This window comes from Ambystoma mexicanum, chromosome 6q (assembly GCF_040938575.1).
Source record: "Ambystoma mexicanum isolate Mex_15411 chromosome 6q, UKY_AmexF1_1, whole genome shotgun sequence".
Taxonomy (NCBI): domain Eukaryota; kingdom Metazoa; phylum Chordata; class Amphibia; order Caudata; family Ambystomatidae; genus Ambystoma; species Ambystoma mexicanum.
In genome coordinates, this window is record NC_090937.1 from 615,849,331 (window position 1) to 615,875,116 (window position 25,786).

Below are 25,786 nucleotides of genomic sequence, written 5' to 3' on the forward strand. Positions count from 1 at the left end.
GCTTTTCCAATAACACGGTCACCAGTACATTCTATTATATGTATGCTCCAGGCGTATTACACTGCTGTCCCGCTGCCTTTAAGCCACTTTCTTTGCTTCGGTGACTGTGCAGCCCGCTTCAGCCTTTCCTCCGGCCCCTGGTACCTGTATCTGGAGGGGCTCGGGGATGCATGGCGCAGCTTGTGCTCGCGCTTGTGCCAAAAATGGGCTCGCTGACATCCGCAGGGTGCTCCTCAGTCGCCTCGGTTCAGGCGCTCCGGCACTTCACTCATGTATGTTTGCATTAATTGCTTGCCCGCAGCTCATGTTATTGGGCGCTGTAAGGGGCATTCCGGCCATGCAGGGCCAGAAGGTCCAACTGAACATTCAGTTTTGGTATATGCACCGCCGTAAACAGCAGTGTTTCGCAGTGCCACGACCAGCCCTTTGGCATGCTCCATTGTCTCCTCCTTAGTACGGCTGATCATCTGCACGGCCTCATCCCCCCCACCGCACGTATCCATTCTGCCGTGCTATATTGCTTCTTTGTTTCTGTAATACAGTGTCCTTGCCGGCTGCGTTAGCCAACTTTCTGGGCGCTCGGCATTCGCATGTCAGGGAGCCACGGACCTCGTAGCGCTTTGCGTGCTCTCGCTTATACTGGAATTGGGTCCACCGGCATCCGCAAGATCTTCCTCCTCGTTCACCGCAGTCCGGGCGCTCCTGCGCTTCGTTCTTCTAATGTATGCGCTGGCTGTCCTTCACTCTCGAATAGCCGCGTCCCTCAACTGCTGCAGCGCTTACTACAGTTGACGCGATGCAGGCTCCTGGAGATTCCTTTGTTCGTTCTTCGCTGCCATTTTGCCGTCAGCCTGTCTTTCCTTGCCGGAGGTTACAATGTTGCATAACTTCTTTCCCTGGCATTCAATCTTCACGAAGGACGATACATTCAGCTCAGCTCCAGCTCCCGTGCCTATTTATTCTTGTCCATTTTATTTTTGAAATTGACGGCTTGAAAGTGTGTGTTTTCACAGATCAATTCCCGGATCCAGGAGCTCCGAAAAAGAGCAACCTGGTCCATGGTTGCCAAGCCATGCCCCCCCTGCTACTACTTGAGCATGAAATGTATCTGAAATAAACAGGGAAGACTTTTAGTTGTTTGAGCTTAACAAAGCCTGCACCATACACTGAGTTAACCTGCACCATGGCCATAGACAGCGATTCCGAAAGCTTTACACCTGAATTACGAACTGTCTTGGAAGGCTTAAGTAATGGGCCCAATGATGCGGGCCAAAAAGCATCGGACCATCCATCTGCAGTCCCTGGCAGGCCAGAAATCAGAATCTCTGTCTTCCCGCCATTCAACTTGAGCCAATTTGACTCCATCCAGACTTGGGCGGCTTCCAGGCAGTTTTTTTAGCTTACCTCTTACATCCCCCTGCTTAGTGTCTAGTCTAACCAAAATCTGTGTGTCATCAGCATATGAGTAGACTCTAAAGCCAAACAGATGAATCAAGATCAGCAAAGGGCGAATATATAGATTGAAAAGCAGGGGAGAAAGAGCCGAACCTTGCGGAACACCGCAGGAGACCGAAACCGGAGAGGTGCGATAGGGATGAAGGGAAACCATCTACGAGCGAGAGGTCAAAAAAGCATGAAAACAATCCACTGCTGCCCCAGCAAATCCTGCCTCCTCTAGCCTCGCCATCAATATTCCATGACCAATGCTATCAAAAGCGGCCGACAGGTCCAAAAGAATGAGACCTGTTGTGCTGCCCTCGTTCCTGATCATGGTAAGATCATTCAATACCAATACCATAACTGATTCGGTTCCCATCAAGGGGCGAAAGCCCATTTGGAAGCTATTGTAACGCTCACCTGGTTCCCACGGAGGCGCAGATCCTGGCTGGACAGTTACCGTGTCTTCAATTGAGAAGCGCAGGACTCGGATGGTTCTCTGGACCGGACCTCCTCTTATGGAATGTCTGACTTGTAGAGTAAGGTGTCTGCAGGCGGAAGAAAAAGGGATTAATGGCTGGTTGTTGGTTGGGCTTCTCCTCCTTATTCGTTTCTTCCCTGAGGCCGCCCAAAGTCTGAATGAGCTCTCACCTTAGATATGTAAATGCTGGGCTCTCCATCCTGCGACTGTTGCAGGGGCGCTGGGTTCCAGTTACTTCACTGGGATTGCTTTAAGTCTCTTGTAGCCTCAGAGGGGTTAAAGCTGCTGAAGAAGCGATGCCGTCGTTTTCTGCACGAGCGGATGCTGGTCGGTTTGTAAAGTTCGAGAGCACCTTTTAATGAAGTCTTTGCCTTTGTTTCTTAGGTGCCGAAATGCTATATGCTGAGCATACGGATGCACGTAAGTATGAAGGTCCGTGCACGTGGAGGAGCACGTAAGTAATATGCTTGCTGACAGGTTTATTCGCACCTCTTAATGTCTTTTTCTTGATTTGCAGGTGCGGAGATGCAGCAGAAGAGGAGATGGCGAGGAGCGCACAGCTCCGGTAAGTGAAAATATAATTGCGTCCAATTTCCCCCTTTTTTGCACTAACCGGAGTTCTTTGTCTTGCAGGTAGAGGCCGCGGGATGCGGAAGATGCCGTGGGTTCAGGTAAGTAAGCGCGGCTGCTAAAACGTTGACCGGAGTTCTTTGTCTTGCAGGTAAAGGCCGCGGGATTCGGAAAATGCCGTGGTTTCAAGTAAGTAAGCACGGCTGCTAAAGCGTTGCCTTTTGCTAACCTGATGTTCCTTTGCTGGCAGGTGCAGCCGGAGACTGGATCCCTGGATGGTAAGTGAAGATCTGACTTGTTTTCACAGGCTGGAGCAGAAGATATCACTAGAAGACTGGAGCTGACTCGGTGAGCGTCCTGCTGCAGATGCAGAATAACGCGAAGCACATTCTTCCAATCGGGTGTGGTTTAAATAGTGTTGAGGTGATTAGGTGTCTTCCTCCTCAGCCTCACCCAAGAGAAAAAGAGTTCCTGTGTTCCAGAGTCAAGGAGTGATGCCAGCCCCACCCAGGTAAGAAAGTAGTTCCAGATTCGGAAAAATAGTCCCTCCCAGCAGAAGGCTGGGGCTTCATTTTGCCAGGACTTGTGAAGGTGAGTATGCAGCATGGTCTGCTACAGGTAAGTCCACCCAAGCACCTTTATTCAAAGTATGAGCCCGGCACCTCTGACGCCGGGACTGGTGATTCTTATGAGCCTGGCGCCAACGGCGCCAAGACATGGTCCAGAGGGCCCCGATAGGGGTCGGTTGGGACCAGGGGCGGGGGTTGTGAGCCTGCTTCCGGGGATGTTGGGCTTGTCCTGACTCCTTGGAAACAGTGCTCATGACAGCACCCCCCCTCAAGGCCCCTCCCAAAATTGTCTCCCCCGGGGGTTTTGGTTTGTCGGGAAAAGTTTGGTGGAATCTTTTGATTAGGCGAGGTGCGTGGACGTATTCAGAGGGTTCCCATGATCGTTCTTGAGGCCCGTAGCCCTTCCAGTCAATCAGATAGTATAGCTTGGACTTAATGATTTTGTAGTCCAGGATGTTTTTAAACTCAAATTTGAGTTCTCCATTAACTTGAATAGGTTCTGGAGCTTTAGTCAATCGGGTTCCAGGCTGCATTGGTTTTAGTAGAGATACGTGGAAAACTGGATGTATTTTCATGTGGGACGGCAAGCTTAATTTGACAGCCACTGGATTTATTATGGCAGTGACAGGATATGGTCCCAGATATTTTGGATTGAAGGTGCGAGGCCCTTTAAGAGTTAAATGTTTAGTGGATAACCAAACTAGGTCTCCAACCCGGTATTGGGGGGCCTCCCTTCGATGTCGGTCTGCTCCCTTTTTATACTGTTCTTTGGCTAGTTGAAGATGGGTCGTGGCTTCCTTGAAAGCTTGAGTGATAGCGGTGTGTAGATGATCTACGGCAGGTGTTCCGAGATCCTGAGGTGGATCAAGATTGAAGGTTCGAGGGTGAATCCTGTATAAGAGGTAAAAGGGACTTTTTCCGGTTCCTGAATGGATTGAATTGTTGTAGGCGTATTCGGCGATCCAAAGGATGTCTTTCCAATTACTTTCCGACTGTTGCAGCATGCAACGTAAATATTGTTCCAGAGTTTGATTTGTCCTCTCGGTTTGACCATCTGTCTGGGGGTGATGGCTGGTTGAAAGTCTCACATCGATTTGAGCTAGACGACAGCAATTTCGCCAAAAGTGCGATATAAACTGGCTTCCTCTATCTGAGATTAAAATTGAAGGGAAACCATGTAACCAAACAATGTTTTCGAGGAATTCTCGGGCCAGGACTGAAGCTGAGGGTAAGCCCTTCAGCGGGATGAAGTGGGCCATTTTAGAAAACAAATCCACGATTACTAAAATGGTGTTGTATCCGGAGCATGAGGGTAAATCAGTAATGAAGTCCATGGAAAGGGTATGCCAGGGGTGTGGCGGGATGTCTAATGGGTGTAATAGGCCGGCTGGTTTTTCTTTCTGACTTTTGTTTTGGGCGCACACCCCACAAGACATTACAAAGTCCTTGATATCCTTTCTCCATGATGGCCACCAGAAGTGTCTCTTGATCTTCTCTGAGGTTTTGGCAATGCCAGGATGTCCTTCCATTAAAGAATCATGGTAGCAAGAGATTACCTGTCTTGGTAAATCAGTACCAGGTAAGTATAGTCGTCCTTGAAAATAAAGCAAATCCTTAGACACGGTGAAGTCCTTTCCTTTCTGTTGCCAGTTCTGTAGATCTGAAGGAGTCACAAGTTGTTTGGCCTTTGCTTCGATATCTTCGAGGGATTGGGAGGAGACCAGGCCCAGGATTCTTTGTTCGGGAATTATAGGCACGGGTTCAGGATTGACCATGTGTTCCTCCATTTCAATCCGGGAAAGGGCATCTGCTTTGCCATTCTTGTTGCCTGGACGATAAGTGATTACAAAGTCAAATTCGGCAAAAAACAGAGCCCAGCGAAGTTGTCTGGAGGATTGAGCTTTAGCAGTCTTCAAATACTGTAAGTTGCAATGATCGGTGATTACTGTGACTGTGTGTTTGGCTCCAAGGAGGTAGTGCCGCCAGGCCTTGAAGGCGGACTTAATAGCTAGAAGTTCTTTATCCGTGATGGTGTAGTTGATTTTGGGCGCCGAGAACTTGCGGGACCAGAATGCCACAGGGTGTAACTGGTTAGTTTCTGGATCCCTCTGTGATAAAACCGCCCCCATTGCCAAGCTGGAGGCGTCGGTCTCAACGATATAAGGAAGGTCCGGGCGCGGGTGTTTTAATATAGGTGCTGAGATAAACTTGGCTTTTAACTCCTGAAAGGCCTGTTCTGCCTCTGCTGTCCACTCGAAACGTTTATTCTTTTTTAAAAGAGCCGTAATGGGCTGAACTATTCGTGAAAATTCCGGGATAAACCTGCGGTAAAAGTTGGCGAAACCTAACATGCTTTGTACTCCCTTCACGGAAGTTGGTGATGGCCACTTGATGATAGCGTCAACTTTCCTCGAGTCCATGTGGACCCCGTTGGGGGTCAAAATGAAACCTAAAAATTCGACCTCGGTGACATGAAAAACACACTTTTCAAGCTTGGCAAAAAGTTTATGTTGGCGAAGCCTTTCAAGAACAGCTCTGACGTGTTTCTGATGCTCTGCTTCAGAAGATGAGTACACAAGGATGTCATCAATGTAGACGACTACACAAACGTCTATAAGTTCTCTAAGGACGTCATTCATGAAGTACTGGAAGGCGGCCGGAGCATTGCAGAGACCAAAGGGCATCACTTGGTATTCAAATAGTCCATACTTGGTGCGAAAGGCCGTCTTCCATTCGTCGCCTTCTTTGATCCGTACCAAGTGTTACGCTCCCCGAAGATCTAGCTTGGTGTATATACAGGCGCTTTTAACTTGGTCAAGGAGTTCCGGAATTAGAGGTAAGGGATATCTATTCTTTACCGTGATTTGGTCCAGGGCACGATAATCTATACAGGTCCTAAGGTCACCTTCTTTTTTTGGCACGAAGAACAGAGCTGAGGATACTGGAGACTTTGAAGGACGGATGAATCCGTTGGCTAGGTACTGGTCCAGATACTGTCGCAAATGAAGATTTTCAGGCTTGGTAAGGGCATAAATTCTACTACAGGGGGGAGTGGATCCGGGTATCAGGTCTATTTGACAGTCGTACGACCTGTGGGGAGGTAAAGTATTCGCCTGCTCCTTCTGAAAAACGTCTTGGAATTCCTGATTCTCTATAGGCAGTTGCGGACTTTCGGATGTTGTCGCTGCTAGTCCAATACTGGGTCGAGGATAACAAGTGGGGGCACACTGTGGAAACCGTATTGTTTTTGCTCGCCAATCAATTTGAGGATTGTGTTTCTCCAACCAGGGAATCCCCAATATTACTTGGAATTGAGGAGCCTTGATTACATCGAACATGATCACCTCACAATGTCCATCTTGACTTAATAACGTCACTTCCGTGGTGGTATGGGTCACTGGTCCAGAAGCTATTTCCGTACCATCCACTGTGGTAATAACGTCTTTTATTGCCTTAGGACAGAGGGGTAGGTTCATCCTGGAAGCCATTTTGTGGTCTACATAATTACCAATTGCTCCGCTATCAATGTATGCTTTAATAGCATGCAAACGATCCGGTTGCTCTGGATTCATGAGGACCATTGAAACTATGAAATGCGAGGTCAAAGAACTGGTTTTAACGCTCGGCAAGCGGACCTCTACACTTGTCGGGCGAGGTCGTTTCCCGGCTCCGGCCTTTCGGTATTTTTATCAGAAGCTCCCACTGTCTTCTTTGAAGGTTTCACTGGGCATTCTCGAAGGAACTGTCCTGAATTTCCACAATAGAGGCATAACTGCAACTGTCTTCTCCTGTCGCGTTCTTTCTGGGTTAAAGGGCCCTTCATGACCCCTATTTGCATAGGTTCTATGGCTTCAGCTCCCTTGGTGGAATTCTGTGGTTTGGAGAACACTCGAGTTTCGAACCTGGAGCGGTCTGCCTTCCTGTTTTGCAATCTGTGATCCAATTGGATCACTAAATCGATGTATTCAGAACAATCCTGAGGAGGATTCATTACCTGAGCTAGAACATCTTTGAGTTTCCCCGCAGACCTCTGTGGAACAGCGTGATCCTCTTGTCCTCGGGCCATCTGGTTTCAACTACTAGCCTATTAAAATCCGCAATATAAACCAGGAGATCCTGATTGCCTTGCCGTAAGGAAAGGAGTTCGTTATCCAAGGCCTGGCCCTGGGAATGTCTTGCAAACAGTCTTTCCATGCTGGTCTGGAATGCTTGGAAATCGTGAAGAATCGGATCATCCTGTGCAACTAGAGGAACCGACCAATCAGCAGCACTGCCGCTAAAATATGAAAGCACAAAGGCTACCTTAGTCTGGTCCGTCGGAAAAGCAGCTGGTCTACACAGAAAGTGCAATCGGCACTGGTTGATGAAAACCGCAAACCTTTTAGAATCACCAGAGAAGCGTTCGGGCGGAGCCAAGGGCACATTTCCGGGTAGGTTGATTTGTACCGGACTGGCCGAGGCTGCAGGAATGTAGCTCCCTCCCGTAGGCAAAGGGGTTTGCCCCGCTTGTGATTGTAACAACTGTCTGGCAAGATCATCAGTTCGTTCTTTCGATACAATCAATTCTCTCCTCAGGGCATTCGTTTCCTGGCGGGCTGCATGTACCTCTGCTCTTAATTCCCCTAGTAGCTGGGCTAGTTGGTCAGTGTCTGAGGTTTCCATTGCGCCTGGGTAGGAAGTTATTGGAGGGCTTCGCGTTCTGTAACGCTCACCTGGTTCCCACGGAGGCGCAGATCCTGGCTGGACAGTTACTGTGTCTTCAATTGAGAAGCGCAGGACTCGGATGGTTCTCTGGACCGGACCTCCTCTTATGGAATGTCTGACTTGTAGAGTAAGGTGTCTGCAGGCGGAAGAAAAAGGGATTAATGGCTGGTTGTTGGTTGGGCTTCTCCTCCTTATTCGTTTCTTCCCTGAGGCCGCCCAAAGTCTGAATGAGCTCTCACCTTAGATATGTAAATGCTGGGCTCTCCATCCTGCGACTGATGCAGGGGCGCTGGGTTCCAGTTACTTCACTGGGATTGCTTTAAGTCTCTTGTAGCCTCAGAGGGTTTAAAGCTGCTGAAGAAGCGATGCCGTCGTTTTCTGCACGAGCGGATGCTGGTCGGTTTGTAAAGTTCGAGAGCACCTTTTAATGAAGTCTTTGCCTTTGTTTCTTAGGTGCCGAAATGCTATATGCTGAGCATACGGATGCACGGAAGTATGAAGGTCCGTGCACGTGGAGGAGCACGTAAGTAATATGCTTGCTGACAGGTTTATTCGCACCTCTTAATGTCTTTCTTGATTTGCAGGTGCGGAGATGCAGCAGAAGAGGAGATGGCGAGGCGCGCACAGCTCCGGTAAGTGAAAATATAATTGCGTCCAATTTCCACCTTTTTTGCACTAACCGGAGTTCTTTGTCTTGCAGGTAGAGGCCGCGGGATGCGGAAGATGCCGTGGGTTCAGGTAAGTAAGCGCGGCTGCTAAAACGTTGACCGGAGTTCTTTGTCTTGCAGGTAAAGGCCGCGGGATTCGGAAAATGCCGTGGTTTCAGGTAACCTGATGTTCCTTTGCTGGCAGGTGCAGCCGGAGACTGGATCCCTGGATGGTAAGTGAAGATCTGACTTGTTTTCACAGGCTGGAGCAGAAGATATCACTAGAAGACTGGAGCTGACTCGGTGAGCGTCCTACTGCAGATGCAGAATAACGCGAAGCACATTCTTCCAATCGGGTGTGGTTTAAATAGTGTTGAGGTGATTAGGTGTCTTCCTCCTCAGCCTCACCCAAGAGAAAAAGAGTTCCTGTGTTCCAGAGTCAAGGAGTGATGCCAGCCCCACCCAGGTAAGAAAGTAGTTCCAGATTCGGAAAAATAGTCCCACCCAGCAGAAGGCTGGGGCTTCATTTTGCCAGGACTTGTGAAGGTGAGTATGCAGCATGGTCTGCTACAGGTAAGTCCACCCAAGCACCTTTATCCAAAGTATGAGCCCGGCACCTCTGGCGCCGGGACTGGTGATTCTTATGAGCCTGGCGCCAACGGCGCCAGGACATGGTCCAGAGGGCCCCGATAGGGGTCGGTTGGGACCAGGGGCGGGGGTTGTGAGCCTGCTTCCGGGGATGTTGGGCTTGTCCTGACTCCTTGGAAACAGTGCTCATGACAGCTATTGAAGATGTTTTGACTGTCCAAGAAAGTTCCCAATTGGGGGGTCACTACTGCTTCCAAAACCTTCATAGGAAAGGGCAAGAGTGAAATAGGCCGATAGTTAGCCGAAATCAGAGGATCAAGTGACAGCTTTTTCAGCAATGGAATCACTAAAGCCTTTTTGGGCTTAGACGGAACTACGTCCCACTGCAGAGACGAATTTACTGCAGCAGCCAGTGGGTCATAAAACTCCATAGGCGCTGCTTTAAACAGTCTCAGTGGAATGGGATCTAAGGGCAACGCCGATTTAAGCTTTTGAACTATCTTAATTAGTTCCTCCCTGTTCGCTGAGGCGAAGTCAGAAAAAAGGGCCTCTGCCTTTTTTCCGGCCGACAACATAGGGATGCCACTTTCAACGCGCTTTGGTTTCCCTTACCCACAATTCCCTTCCTAATCTCCTCGATTTTACTGATAAAAAAAGGTAGAGAGCTCATCACACACAAGATTGTGAGGTGGCTACCTGTGTATTACTATCCGGTTTAGTCAATTTGTTAATGATCTCATAATAATTTTGGGACGTTCACTGCTGCTTGGATTGAATCCTCAAAATACATAGGCTTAGCTGTTTTTAAAGCCTTATGGTAGATCACGCGCTGCTGTTTATACCTTTGACAAAGATGAGCCTCATATCCTTTCCTCCATTGCCGTTCTACATAATGCCTGGGCATGGGGCACAGTGAGAAGGCGGCTTCTTCATCAGTTTTAAAGGGGCCAGTTTGTCTGCTACAGACTCCAGACCGTTGACCAACCTAACTATGTTGCTTGATAAAGCACAAACTGTGCCTGTATTTTTTGTAATAGTCTAGAGCAATCAATCACCTGACAAATGAGAAATCTGAATCTAATAATTGTAGATCTTTTGAGTCTGTTTTGTCTGGATGCACACAAAAACTTACAAATTCATGTACTACAGATATTTCCTTAATGTCCATGTTCCTATTTTATTGTTGCAGCCTGAGACTGGCACAGGCGAAGTTTGGTTGATCTGACCCATCGCACCAACAACCAAGGGTGAGTGCCAAAGAAACTGCACTGGACCCTTTCGACATCCCTTCTTACAGAAATCGTGCTCAATTTGACATGCTCACATGGTCGACTTTCTTGTTTAGCATTTTTCATTATAATTACTCTGTTTAAAAACAATTGTTAATCAGAACTGTACATTTAATTTTCAAAGGTCTCACACACTCTTTAAACTTTGGGATTGTATTATTTTTAAATAGATGCCTAGGAACAAAGATCAGACGGCACCACAAACAAGGGACACGGGCTGTCAAGGGACAGTGATTTGGGAAGAATTGATACTGGAGCAATCCAAACCATCGCGCAATGTACTTCTGATGGATGACAATGTGCCTCATTTCAAGTTAACTACCTGCGCAGAGCCATTGAAGGTAATGAAGGACTGTTTCTGCCATTCCAAATAAGGAGCCGCATTCAAAACGGATGACCATCTTTCATAATATACAGGTTCAAGGCCTGATTTGCAGGTTACAGAGCTCGTTTTCCCAACGTCGCCTATTACGTCACAGGTACCAGAATGATCGGTTTTTGAAGCTGCAGTAAGAGCTACAGGAAGATACTGTTAATAAAGAGCTGGGCTCCGAGTACACCATGTCCAGTGTGTAAGAAATTGGCACCACGTTGAAGGCTGATGAAAGTAAATTGCCAAACGAAGGGATTGTAGGGGACACAAAGTATCTTACTTCATGTTTGAGGGCTGCCTACTGGATATTTTAAAGATGCTGAAATGTGCCACATTGATTCACGGTACTACTTGTGGCAAACATTTGATTGATTTAAATAAAAATGTAAATTGCAACCAACTTGACAATTAAAGACACCTCGGAGGATGCATTTTACAGCCTTTCTTGGTCGGCTCAACCACTCCTTAGAAACGTTGCAGTTGGCAATCGGCTAAGTTAATATGCACTTCAATTCAGTGGTACGTCATTCTCAAAAAGCTGGACTTTTCTGCACTACAGTTCAGGTCAAAGAACACCTAATTCGGATACCAGGGAACATACCTCTTCCTTGCAATAGACGAGGCATGGCCACAGGGCCAGGCAGCACTGGACAATGCCCTCGCAGGAGAAAATGATTTGATTGGCAGGCGACATCAGTGGGACAGTCCCGTACTTAGTGCAAATTATTACTGTTATCATTTTCAGCCCTTGTGCACTAAAACGATGTGAAGCTCTAACGGTCTGGGTTATAGAATGTGGCCCGTTAGAAAAACATTTCCAGGCACCCTTTTCTCCTCCTCTGGCTACCACTGCAAGCAACTTATAACAATACTTTTACAGAGCAACAATCACATAATACGATTAAAAGGTGTGCAGCTCTGTTACTGCAGTAGCATTAGAATGTACTATGCACTGTAACGTAATACAGAGTATGACAGCTTACTAGTTTCGCTTTTCAATAGCTAAAACAAATATTTGTATGTGTGCTTTCAATCTCTTGCTGGTAAAATGGCAGGTATATTCCCGGTTGCAATAAAGAGGTTACATTGGAGACAAAGAGGAGTTCCTTTGATTGCTCTTGTTCTTGTGTACGTAGGGTGCATAGCAGAACCCAAGGGAGTCTCGAAAGTTTCGTTAATACTCAAGAAAGGTAACAACTAGTGGGATATACAATGCACTATTTGTTTGAATGAGAGCGTGAAAAAACGAAACATCGATTTCAAATCTTTACTAAAAGTCGTGGGAGACAACGGGTGCTAGGGAAAAGCTGAAGAAAATTAAGCCCACAATAGTGGTGCAAGTAAAGTCATCATCATCAACAGAGCTTTATCCGACCTTATGTCTTCTAGCTGCATACAGTTCATCCATACAACAATAATACATGTATCTATGAACGTTTGCTGAATTTATTTTGCCGAATGGCAATTTTGCAGAATTTCCCTTGCTATATACCTTACCCAAACTTACCATCTGTAAAAAAAAAAAATCGTGGTAAAAACAAAAGTGGCTAATACCTAATAAATACAGGTATATTACAAAATACAACTATAAATCTAAGAACTATGATAAAGATAATTGATCAAAAATCAGGTTAAAAATATAACACTACAAATAAGTAGAGACACAAAGAAACTCTGTAAAATCCATCCTTCTTCTACACAATGCCATGCCTACCATTCTTACAAACTACTTTCTCTTTAGTCAGGCCCTGTAGATCTACTTGGATACAACCATAAAAGTGATGGGCGGAAGGTTTGAATCAATCTGAACCACTGGCAATGCTCTGGGCAACCTTCCACACTACCGTTTTTTAGCCCGTCTGCGCCATTGCAAAATGGGTCCAGCCATATGCAAATCAGTCAGGTACTGCTGCCAATGGTAGCAGCCCAGCCCAAACTGCTGGGCCAGGTCCCCTCTGCATGGAAAAAAAACCCAGATATGTTTCAGCTTTGCTGGGCCTACTCTGTGAGGTGCAGCTTGGTTCCCTATGGCGCAGCGAGCAAGGGACCCACGTCTGGGAATACCCTCTCTCTCATAGGGACACAAACTACAACCAAAAAAGTGACAGGTGGAAGGTTTTGAATCAATCTGAACAAATGGCAATGCTCTGGATAACCTTCGACACCACTGTGAGTCCCGTGCCTGCTGGGCCTAGAGACCCAAGCTACTCCTCACTGATGAGGCCCAACAAGGCAGAAACATGTTTGGGGATGCTTGTGGTCTCGGGCAGAAGGGATGTGTCCTAGCAGTTCGGGCTGGACATCCTCTTTGGGGGTGGGACCAAGCCTGATTTGCATATGGTCTTTCCCGTTTCTGTAATGGCTTGGCAGCAAAGAATAATGGTCTGGAAGGTTGGCCAGAGCAATGCCAGAGGTTAAGATTCATTCTAGACCTTCAAGTCATCACCTCGTTTGTTTTGCTTTAGATCTACTTGGATGCGGCAGATCATCGGCTTATCTTTCGTATATGTACATGGTGCCATAGCATCTGACACTGTGCAAGTCTGATGACTACGTAACATAGCAAAACCTTTACAGGTGAAACTTTCTTTCAGGATTACAATGGTCTGAGGTAGGAGAAAGTAAAATGTATGGGTAAAGAGCACTTATAGGCTGGAAAATAAGTTCCTGTGTCTGGGTACGTTTTAAAAAAAACAATGCAATCATTGGTTACTGGGAGAATTCAGACTGGGCGTTTGCACCAAAGACTTGTTAAAAAGCTGAAAAAAGATGTACATAGAGTAGGCCAAAAAAGGTCTCTGCACTGAGGGAAATAACCGATACAGGCCATACCATGTCCCTTTTTCCTCCCTGTACTTATTTCCGAGAGGGGTTTCAAAGTGGTTAGGGGAACTTGGTACACATCAGAGGACTAGAGGACACTCAACTTGTGGTCCTTGGAACCACTCCAATTTCCCATAATATGGTTCATAGTGCAGTGTAGAAACAATCGCAGGGTAGCTCTTTTGGAGCAGTTGACCTTCATGTGATCAACCTCTCATTGATTGATACCAAAGAAGCACTAAGACTCTGAAGAGTGGCTCCATCATCCAGACCACAGGTGGTAACAGGGATTAATTAGACTTGGTGGACGCACGCTATATCTGCGGGTTTGGTCTTTAGAAAAAGAGGGAGGCAATGCCCAAACAGACGATATCCTATGGTATGATGTATAGCTTTTTGGGTTAAGAGTAACATGGTTAACAGCAACCCATATATACTGTGTAAATCTAAAACATTTCCATATTATTATAAAATTAAATATCAATCAGTAACAATTAATCAGTCTACATTAACTCATTTATTGCCATTCTCAAAATAAAAGTCAAGTTAATGAAGGCCAGAGAAGCAGAGAGAACTGGAGAGAAGGCAGTGGGAGAGAGGAAGAGACATCGACAGAAAGGAATGAAGACAAGAGAGCAGAAAGGGAGAAGGTGGTGGTAGTAATAGGTGAGTGAGGAGGTGGTAAGACTTTAGTGGAAGGATGAGGCAGGATCTACTGAGGTGGTTAAGATGGTGGTGAGACCAGAGTAGAAGGAGCTGCTAAGATCCAAAAGGGAAGAAAGTGGTGTTACTGACAGAAATGGCAGAGGTAGCAAAAGATGACAGCAAGATTGGGAGAGAAGGTGGTTGTGGTAGTGGCAGTCATGGAGGATGTGGTTACATCTAGCGAGGGGCGGTTAAGTGGTAGTAAAAGAGATTGAGGAGAGGCTAGTTTATGAAGAGAGACGGAGCAAGGGAACAACCCAAGGTGACAGAGGTGAGGTGGTGGTGAGAAACGTAGCACACAGTGATTGAGAGGCGTTGGTAACAAGAAGAACAGAACAATGAGGCAGAGATGAGTTGGTGAAGAGAAAGACAGGAGCAGTTGGTAGGGAGGAAGTTGTGGTGAGAAGAACAGGCCACAGTTTGAATGAGAGCATGCATGGTGAAGGACAAGTAAGGAGGTAATCAAAAGGTTCAGAGGAGGAAGTAACCTCAAAGGGAAAAGAAATGGGACACTGGGGAAGAGAGTACCTCTGGATAAGGTGCTTTGGAGTGAAGAATATCAGAGTGAGGAGGACTAATATTATAGTAAGCAGGTTGGGAAGATGAGGAAGAGAGTGGCGAGGAAGAGATGATTTACAATGATGAGAGGCGGAGGAGAAAGGAGAGAGTACTAGAGTTAATGTTCAAGTTTTTCATTTATGAGCTGCTCAATGAGGCACATTTCTGAGAAGAGGTCAGTCAGAGCAGAAAGTTTCCTGGAGGTCAGGTCAGGCGGTGGGCAGGCCAAGGTAGCAATAGAGGTTCCAACCGGGGTCAGGGAGCTTAGAAGCAGCTCAGAGGGGGCACAAAAACTAACAATAAGCAATCCAGGAGTAAAAGGGAGTGACCGTTCTGCCCCACTCTTGGTTGACCCTTATGTTATTCTTCAGCAGACCTGGAAGACATCAGCGACTGGGTTAGTCATGGGCTACAGTATCCTGGAAACCCTGCATCTAGGCTAAACTGATAAGGAAAGAGTTTGGGAAACCCTTGAACCGGCAACGTTAACGAGGGCTGGGGAGGACGAGTTTTGGAGATATTTCTGCATGCAAACCAGACAGGTCTCCTTTAATAGTCGTTTCAAATTGTCACACTTGAAATGCCTACACCATACATACTGCACGCCGGCGAGTCCACACAAAATGTACCCGGATATATCTAATGAATGTGACCGCTGTACACAAGCGCAGCCGCCTTTTTTACACCTGGCCTGGGGATGTGGACAAGTCACCAGCTTCTGGACCAAAATCTTCTACACAATTTAAGAAATAGTGGGTAACACAATTGAACACTCTCCTAGGGTGGCATTATTGGGCTAAATGAGGGAAATCCAAGGGCATTTAAGACGCCTCATGAGGCTACTACTAGTTCAAGACAAATGACGAGTAGCGAATGCATGGGTGATGGGTCCTTCACCCCGGCTGGGTAGCTGGATGAGACATTGCGTACTGTTAGGACATGGAAATACACTTCGGGCAACAGCCAGGCCCAGAGACATTTGGAACACATATCAAAACAATCTGCTTACCAGAGCGGCTGAGTGCTTAGATAGCTCTGAATGATGGGAATGCTATGGGGTGATGTCTGAGGCCGGAATGTGGAAGGTGGAGGGAATAATCGGGAAGTGTCAAACTGGTCAAGCTGCAAGTTAAGGCTGAATGGTTCTGCACTTACTTGACATTACCGCAGACACTGTAAAAACGGTTGTAACAATGCTGTCAAAAGTTGTTTGATTTTTGATTTTATGTAAAACACAATAAAAAAGAAGGTTAACCAAAAAAAGGAGGGGCGGAGAAAACCCTCTGGAAATTTGGAACTAGAGCCTGTGTAAACTGTATGAGCTGGAACAGTGGAGACAGACTTGAAGGCCTAACCACTCATGCTCAGAGTGGGAAAGACTGCAAAAGAGAAACTGGAAGATGGCCATCCTGTTCTTGGTATTTCTTTTGAGGATATACTTGGTTTAGATGTTGTGTTGGCCCCAATTTGTATATACTTCCCTAATAAAGAGTTCAACCTCAAGCATTTGGTCTTATCATTCTTCTTGATCCCAGGTGTCTGTTACATGACAGGGCCTAAGCTGGCTAGTCCCCTCACACCTTGGTCTAGAGCCATGTATGACAGAGCAAATGGTTTAAAGGCATGTGGATAATTACCGTATCAGGAATGGTCTATGTTGCTGATATACCAGAAACTACTACCCATATGACAAAAGATTAATATTCATAGTTGCTATTCATTGTATACACATTTTACAGAGACCCAAATAATTTTACTCTACAAGATTTACATAACATGATCTAATGTGAAGCCATTCTACTTTCATTTGTGACTGCATATGACAACATACCATACCTTTGAAAATGTTTTTTTTAAAACGAATGTAACTACGTTTTGGGAGGTCACGGAGTGAGTTATGTGTCATATCTTTGTTTAATAAATGCAATCCTGTGTAGGAGTGACTCAAAAAGCAGAGCCATGGACAGGTCTGCTTGCAGGGCTATAGCAAACTGGTGTCACCGGGTTCTTTCTGCCCTGAATGAGATTAATCAATTAATGATATTGATGATATAATTGCCATTTTACTACGCTGTAGATTGAGGTACCCATTTTAATAAGGAAGGTGGAGGGGCAGACATGAGTTCCAGAAGCTGGGTGCAGTGGCCCACTCAAAGGGAGACCTATGGTAATGAAGTGTTTTATTTAAGATAGTAAAGGGAAAAGGAGTGATTGTCGCTGGAGAGAAAGCAGAGAGAACAAATCAGACCAAATATGCGGTTTTCCAGGTAAAGGGCCTTGTACAAGCATTGATGGGTGATTTCCGTTTATCGAGTGTCCTAGGACCCCGGTCATTACCCAACGCTTCCACTTCCTGCAATGGAAAGAATATATCTGTCTCATGTTTAGAGCCACAAAAGCAGGAGACTTTCAGTGGCTCAGTCCTGGCACATCCACTGTAGTGACTTAGGCACACAGGGAAGGCAGGTGACTAATGAGTGGAATTAAGGCTATAAGAAACAAAAACAATAGTCCTGGCAAGCCCCACAGTTGATGTGCATAAAACATAAACCGTAGCCACTGGTAGCCATACATCCACACTGGAAGGGGCCGGTGAACAAGGAGGGCAGTGATCCTACACAAACTCAGGATGGCTTTGATACCACAACACCGGTTAGAACGTGTAGGTAGCACCAAGAAATACGAAAATCAAGAAAAAACAAATGAAAATACAAATCTGATTCATCACAGCGAATAAGCCTACTGATAGACAAACCGCATTTGATAATAGGAGCAGTAGATTTTTCTTCCATCACTTCTATTGGTTCCAACAGTGAAAACTCGGTACAATAAAAACATCTGTCTGCAAGGATCATTAACTGGTTAACAGGAGACAAACCCGACCCATTGGATTGCCACTTACCAATCATAATTTGACCACTTTTTATCGCTGTGCTGCCCGGGACAAGTCCATGTACTACAAGTTTATCTTCATGTTGCCAATTGGCAAGCTCATCCTGGCTGCTTTGTTTTTCCATACTTCTGTTCAATGAAGTCTGATGGGCAATCCCTACCAATGCATGCAGAAGATTGCCATGCTGTCCTCTGCTGTCTGGTAGTCTATCTGGGTTGACATAGACACAAATATCCTTAAACCTCTGCTGAACGAGAGCTTCAGTTTTCATACTGGGTTGCTGTTTCAGGATGGAAGTGGGCCCAGATTGCTGTTCATTGCTGCTGTGAGATACCTTTGAAGCATTATGCTTTTGTGTTAGGCCTTTCTTTTTCAGAAGTTTGTTGAATATTCTTAGCCGTGGTTCAATCTTCTTTGTACCTTTCTGTTGGCCTTCTGAAACAACCTCTGCTTCATTTTCACAAAATCGCACATGGTTGTTGCATGGCAATGCACTCGAGTTCACAGACAGGAGCGTTTCTTCCTCACCTTCGCTAAGTTCCAGGTAAAATAATTCCCCATTTTTCTGCACGCAATCTATCCAATCCGGTTCCAAATCACTGCAAACAACAAATATAAGGGGAGTTAGTGTTAGTGGCATCATTGTAAACCTACATTATTCAGCAGCGACATTTGCCACCGACTCATTCTCAAATTCATACGGTTATACAAATGAGCAGCATTATTTCCTGGAGTCTTATTTTACCAAGTGAATGGTAATGTGAAGTCCCCTTTCTAGATAGAAATGGCTTCCTGGTAATGCATGGGTTCAGTCACAAGAATGGCAGCATTCACAAGCATGAAGTTCACTGAACCATGCTTAGTGGTCTATGGCTACATCACTGATCACATCCAAAGGTGTCACAGGGGGCACTTGCATTGTACATGAAGAATGGCTTCACTCAATCCCCTTCAGACATCTCTTTTACAACATTTTGGCACAGCCGCTTGCATTTGTGTGTGACACAACAGTACCCACTATTGAAAACGGGGCCTTAAAATTCATGAAGCTAGAATGCCGAGAGGATGTTTTTTGGTCCTTTTTCAAAAGTGGGGCATATGCCAATTCCCTTTTTGTCATGATACGGTAGGAGGAAACTGCCAGGAGCATAACCCCCATTCCCCTCTCCAGCAACCAGGAAAAGAACAAAGAGCACCAGCTATGTATATAGTATATCCCCATGCTAAGTCGTTTTTGCAAACACACTGAACATAATTGCCATCATTTATGGTGGTAGTTAGTTGGTTGTTTAATACACCTAAAATATCAGTCTGAAGAGTACGACAATTCAATTGAAAAAAATATACTGACAAAACGCTGCCACAGTCGCACAGTGATGAATTATGGCTGCATTGTACTGGGATAACTTCACCCAATGGTCAGTGGGTTTAGTGTGGTGTACCTTTTTATATGCATCATATTACTCCAAATTTGGAATGTCAAAGAACGGACAAAAGGCACCTAAAGTTGACATCATGATGCTACGAGTGCCTTCCTGGTCGCTGAGGTTCCTTTAGATCTCCTAAGCAGCAGAGAAACTTTGAGAAGCATTGCAGACAATGGATTTTCACATACTAATGTGTGTATGGCCTCCATAAGAAGCTACGAGCAGCTATTTCCCTTAGTTAATGCTGCATCCTCCTACTTTGACGTCAGTGCAGAGTACTAAGGAATTCATTATCTACTGCTGTGATGGCACACAGAGGATGGACATTTTCTCTGCCTTCCACTTGGTGTCCTTAGAACCTAAGGAAGAAGAGAATGCTAAGCTGTTAGTTTCCTGTGTCTCCCTCCTATATGGAAGCCACGATTCTAACATTATGTCAAGAGTCACGGCTCCTGCAAATTCAAAGGCTGCTCTGCCTTGGACATTGTATGGGGGAGAAGTAGCCAAACGAGGAAGGTGGGTGGCAGGACTCCTGGTATATCTGTTCCCATAAGGTGCTGGGGGAGGGGGTAGAAGGAAAGTGTGGTGGGGCGAGCGTGTCAGGGTGCAAGTTTTTTTTCATTCCTTGAAGGATGCTCCAACGTCAGAGGGAACGCGATTTTTATGTTGTATATAGTTTCTGCACGTGTTCCCTCTGCACTCTCTGAAATGTTCATCTATAGGGAAAGTGCATGGGTGGAGTTCTAAGGGATTGCAGAGTTGTCCCTTTTAGACAGGAAAACCCTCCTTCTATGCTCTACCCCAACCATCGAAGTTACTCTCTCTCTTACTACTCTCCCAACTCCACTCTACTACTACTACTACTACTCACCCCTCTCCCCAGCGCTACTACTCCTCCTTCTCCATGCCACTACTACTTTCCCAGGACCACTTTACTACTACTACTCTCCCCCCCACCTCCATTCACCTTCTATTTAGTCAGCATCCTTTCACTCCCCCGTTCACCTTCCACTCACTCTCTACAATTCCTCCAATACTCCCACTCACCCACTTTACACGCACACTGACAACACAGTAACAGTTGCTCTCACCAACCAGTACCTCACTGCCTCTCCAAAAAGCCTCCATACTCTAATGTACTGTCCTTCCTCCTTCTGGTCTCTTGATCTGCCACCTCCTCTTCCCCTCTGACCTTACCCAAACAACCTGCACCTTCCTGTTTCTTGGACCCAGTCTGATCCGCCCCCTTTTCTGCCATTGGACTTCTTCTCCTAACCAATTTCCCTCTTATTCTGTGTCCAGGAGGGGTTATAAGTGCCAAATTCATAAAATGGGACCCCTTTTTGCCCTGCGGGCCGGCCATGTCGGAATGATGATAGACCTCATTGGGAATTGTTCCAGTTTGTGTCAGGGGGCCATGGCTAAGTCCAATGTAAGCATTGAGAGGAGCTTGAGGTTTTCAACAAGCTGCTCCGTGGCACAATTAAGATGGTCTTTCTCGTGAAGCTCTGTTGGCTGTCGCAGAGCGTGGACATCTGGTGGTGCGCAGAGATGCACATGACTGAGCAGACTCTCTGCTTGGCAGTCCACCCTCTTCTCAGTGTTCAGAGCAAACCGACTACTGGAGTCGTCTGCCTGTAGAGGTGTGTGGGCTGCAATCTTGCAGGCGATCCACCCAGGCTTTGTATTTTTGTTGCTGACTGGAATAAAATATAAGAAACTGGTAAGCATTTGGTTGAAAACGTAAGGGCCGATTTAAAGTAGTACTGTTCATTTACATGCAGCCAAGTGGGGAGGGGATATAATTGATGCCTTGTCAACTGCCACCTTCCCTCTCTGGGGTAGGACGGGCTCTGGCATCCACCCTTGTATGCCTCCCACCCCAGGCAGAGAGGGGCATCCTCTGCCAAAAGCATCTCATGCAGGGGAATCAATCCATCCATTTCCTGGCTCACTGAGGGTTGCAAGTAATTCTGAAGATTTTAGGAGCTTTCCCAGGTTTTCTGGCTCCGAATTCATATGCTAGAAACATAACTGCCCCCAGAGTACGACAGGCGGCGTTAGGGAGAGTAGAAGAAATCTACATCCACGTTATCTGAGAGGCCAAAAATCGTCTTGGTCCAGAAACCTCTACAACTGTACTCAGGAAGGCCAGCCCATCTCGTTCCCAATCAATTTCCATAGAGGTGCAGCTGTGGGTGTGGTTTGCAGGAGGCTTGATTGCGTTTGGAGGAGTCTGGAGAATGGAGAGTGACAGAGAAGGTGGTGGCTGGAGGGATGGAGGGAGCTGTAGAGATAGCAGCAAGAGGGCAGAGGCATTTACAGAAGGAAAGGGAGAGCAGACCAGAAGGGAAGGAAGTGGTGGTAGTAGCAGAAGTGGTAGTGGTGGAGACAGTTGAGTAGTGGGTGGTAACAGTTAAGGAGGAGGCAGTGGTGGCTGATGACTTGGAGGAGATGGTTACAGTTAAGCTTGAGGTGCTAAAGGAGTTGGTAGTGGCTGAAGACAACCTCCAACAAGTGAAGCAACCTCCAATGACCTCTAAGGATGTGTACATTGGCAGCAGGGGCCCACAGACCAAACTACCCGCATGCAGTGGGAGAGAATTTGATGGTAGAGACTACCTTGGCTGTTATTTGTGTGGGGAGATCCCAGTTGTGCATGTAATTTGTCCCCTACTTGTACAAAGTGCCAAAATAAACACAGTGAACTGAGAAGAGTTATTTGAATCCTTGTTCATCCTAGCTACAGGCTCATGAATCCAACACTAGGATTTAGATGCGTTCTTGTGCTTCCTACTAAAATTCCTTTCTATTATCACAAAGAACTAAACTTGTATTCATCACTAATGAAGATGTGAGCATATGTGCTCAACTCCTGCTCAACTGTTAATTATAGTTCGTTTATATATTATATGTAATTGTTTCTATCTAGGAAGGCCACAGTCAAACAGACGTAATGTTAAGTTTATTTGTTTTGTTATAAAGTGGACCTTCTCAAAGAGTTTTGGTAGTTTTATAGTGAATTATTTGCGTAGTCATTTCAGGCTTTAATGCTCTGATAAATGCAAAGTTGGGCACTTCACAATTGTAGTTTTTGTACATAGCTCTGTATGGCTTAACAGGTTTATAGTTTATTACATGGCTAACATAAAAAATAAAAAGGAAGCAGGTCACACATCAACAGAATAGAAAATAGGTTTCAAGGGCGCTTTAGAATGGGAAGAAGATAAAAGCCTATTGTTACTAGGTGCTTATCAAACGAACAAAAGAATGTTCCTGGGTTGAAAACATCTAATGAACCAGTGACGGTGGCAGACAAACCATAAGAAATCCATATTTTCAATATAATAGGGATACTGGTTTTACTCAGAATCTTCGATTTAAGGAAGTTCTCACTGATATATATCGAGAACACTTCTGTGCTCTAGGGGTCAGTTTCAGAGATATAGAGTTGAGCAGACATCTGTGATGAATTGAAGCCATTTGTCCCTTCTCTCCAATGGGGAGCCCCACCCCGTGTGAGGCCAGGGAGGTGAACCTCCTCTGCAACACCCTACTGAGGGTTTGAGACAAGTGGGAGCTCACCGGGAGAGACTTCCCCCCGTCCCCCTTTGGGGACAAGGACTCACATTCCCGTGAGGAATTCCCTCAATGTCTCCAAGTGAGGGCCTATATGGACTTAAACAATATACCAAACTGTTATCAAACTCATGAAGACAACGTGAAGTTACATTATGAATGACTAGAAATGGAAGATATCCCTTTAAATTCAAGTCTCCAATGGACTGCAATGCGGATGCTGAAAAGGGATGCAAGACCACCAAGTGAAAGAGAGACGGCCGAGAGAAGGGATGAGGCCGAGAGAGAGAGAGCGAAGACCCGAGAGACGCAGGGAAAGCTCCCTGTGCGTAACAAAGAGGAAGGAGGTGGGGCTCTGGGAGAAGGCAGAGCCGACCTGTGACAGAGCCACTCAAGCACCAAAAATACCACTGAGCAACTGGTGTGCGAGACCAGAAGAAAGCCAAACAGGACAGAGGAGGAAGAGGTGGCGTGCCCACGGAATGAGAGAGGTGGGCAATGTGCCCATACAACAGCACAGAGGCCATCCAGGGGAGTAAGCAGCTCCCATTGAGAGTCATGATCTCTGTGATGTCCCAAAGGCAAGAACTGCACATCCATGAAAGCCGTGGAAAGCAAGCAGTCGAGTGGCAACGAGAAGGAAAGAGAATCCAAGGGCCTGCAGGTACTGCCAACGTTGCTCCGGAACTCCGAAGGTAAAACAGGGAATGGGAATACCGGCAAGGCAAGCAGGACTTAAGTTAAGCAAAACTTGTCCCTGTACCAATGGGAAAACTATTGGAAATAATGTAGCGAAACAGAACAGTTTTGAATGAGATAAAAAGAAATAGGAAATCCATGAAGTGGGAAAGAAATTAAATTGGAGTCTTATCACCTGGGGAAAAAGGAAAGCCCACCCATATCTCGAAGATAAGAAAGGGAGCATAGAAAAGGGAGACATTTGGGGAGAATAAACCTGTGAAGCTAGGAAGACCAACACATATGAAACTGTACCCTCTGAGGGGCGTGGCCTGGAGCTCACGGTATGAGGCTGCGTTTGTGCTGATCTCCGGCATCCATTTGACAAAGATCCTACACACGGCAGTCTATATTGCTTTCTTTCTACACCTTTCGAAATGTTTGGGCAGTAACCTCCTGTTGCCAAGAATCGGAGCCAGAGGGAGGTGTGAACCGCTGCTGAAGCATTATAAAATAGATTGAGACCCAGACCGGCACCCAGCATGTAAGAGATGCAAAATGGCGACGTTAATACGCAGCTTCTGTAGCTGCAGATGAGAGAAAGAAGATAAAAGGTGAAGGGGCACCGGAGACCGTGCGGCAATTATAGCGGGGATAAATAGCAGCGCAGACCCCTTGAGTGCCCGGAGGAAGCCGGAGCTGGTGTGTTTGCTCCCTCGACCCTGGAGAAGTGTGCCTCTGCGAGCTGGTCGGCTGCTGGCCTGCGCCAACACCAGAGATGCAAATGTCGCCGAAAATGTGCAGAGGAGCCAGCCGCTGTGCAGTTCCAAACAAGGTGGCACTGCAGACCTCTCTACATAAGAGCACTCGGACCAGTGGCTCTGGAATACTCGTGACGCAACTGACTGCGAGGGATACCCTTTCACGCATCCTTGAGACCTTGGTGATACAGTTTGCCCGGTTGAAGACCAACATCCGCAGGCAAACAAAAACAGATGAAGCCGCTGCCCTGGAATGTCGTGAGAGCGCGATATAATTCTGTTTTAAGACAAACGCTCGGCATGTTGGTCCCTGGAGTATGAGTGCCTGCAGGAGCAAGCTGACACACGAGTGCGCCCCTGGTGCTGAGAGCAGACGCATTAACACTACTGAGCCTGGCCTCTGTACCCATGTCCCTCTCCGGTGGAGTGCGGTGGGTTCACCATCCAGCGTTGCACGCAGACGTTCGGAAGAAGCACAGTAAGACAAGAACAGCCAAAGCAAGCTCCCTCATTACATGGACAAAACTCGGGAAAGCGGTGTGGCGCTGCCCCGTGATGTGACGTTGCACGCCGCCACGTGCTGTATAAATCAACGGGGCGTTCCCGGCTGCGGGAGAGCGATCGGGAAGCCCGAATTGTAAGGACATGTGTCGAGTGTGGTCCTTATAGGGTGGGGGCTTACGGGACCGCATGGGGCCAGGACACACCCCCAACAGTGGCAACAAGGATGGGATGCGGATGCCCAGGCCCGGCGGTGAAACAATTCTGAAAATGTTTCTCCCTGAAACGGAACGCACAGACATTTCGTTTCATGCCGTGGCTGCGGATAGCATACGCGGCTGGCGGCCATTTTGTCAGCAGGGCTTTGGAACTTCACCATGCTCCGGTTTGGATGGTGAAGGTGATCCAGGTCTAATTTTTGGACATACTGCTTGCAGGCAGTCAAACCTGCACGCCCATGCCCGTTTTTTGGATTTTCCTCCAGATTTGGGCCTCCTACGTCGAGTGAAAGCAAGGAGAAGGGCTAAAATGGCTGGGCCTGTTTAGCCCAGTTCTTTTTCTTCGCTTAATTTTTGGAACTCCTAACACCCCTGGGTGTTTGCTGCAGTGAAGGGGCACAGTGCTTCTTCATCCCATTCATCATCAGGCTGCTGTGGCCTCTTCTTCACCCTCTTCATCATCAGGGTGGATTACTGCAGTGGTGGATCCTCAAGTTGGCAAGTTTTTCTTTTCTTCGGTTCTGGTGGCAGTCTTAGGAGTGCTGAGGACAAGAATACACCATCCCCACCCAGATTTGGACTATTGTTTTGCCTGTGGGTGGTGTCCAGACCGTATGGTGGTTGTGGGTGATTGAGTTGCGGCCCCCAGATTCCAAGGTGGGGGTGCCTGTGCGCTCAAACCCATGAGTGACTCTGGTGGTCAAGGCGGTGGGACTCCTGCAGCCACACAGCTTCCCCAAGACGGTGGTCAGGCGGCAGCTCAACAACAGGTCATTCAGGCTCCGGTGCTTCCAGTGCAACACCCAGTGGCGGCTCCACAGCTGCCCCCTCAAATCCAAGTAGGTGGTCAAGCTCCTGTGCCTCAGGGGCCCCGGTACCACAACCAGTTGATCAGCAAGGACTTCCCATCATGGCCCAAGCGCGTGCACATGCAGCCCTGCAGCCCATCCCTGAATTTGACACATCGGGCCCGCCATCCAGCATG

The 25,786-nt window shown here is 46.8% G+C and overlaps 1 protein-coding gene across 3 annotated transcripts in view; it reads right to left on the reverse strand.

Moving 5' to 3' along the window:
- The window catches only part of INTU (inturned planar cell polarity protein), a 1,700,152-nt gene that overhangs the window by 1,379,121 nt on the left and 295,245 nt on the right, over nt 1–25,786 (reverse strand). For all 3 annotated transcript variants that reach the window (XM_069631109.1, XM_069631111.1, XM_069631110.1), the window contains exon 2: nt 17,647–18,236. In XM_069631109.1, the coding sequence (XP_069487210.1) occupies nt 17,647–18,236 (590 nt within the window). The remainder of the gene's footprint in view (nt 1–17,646; nt 18,237–25,786) is intronic.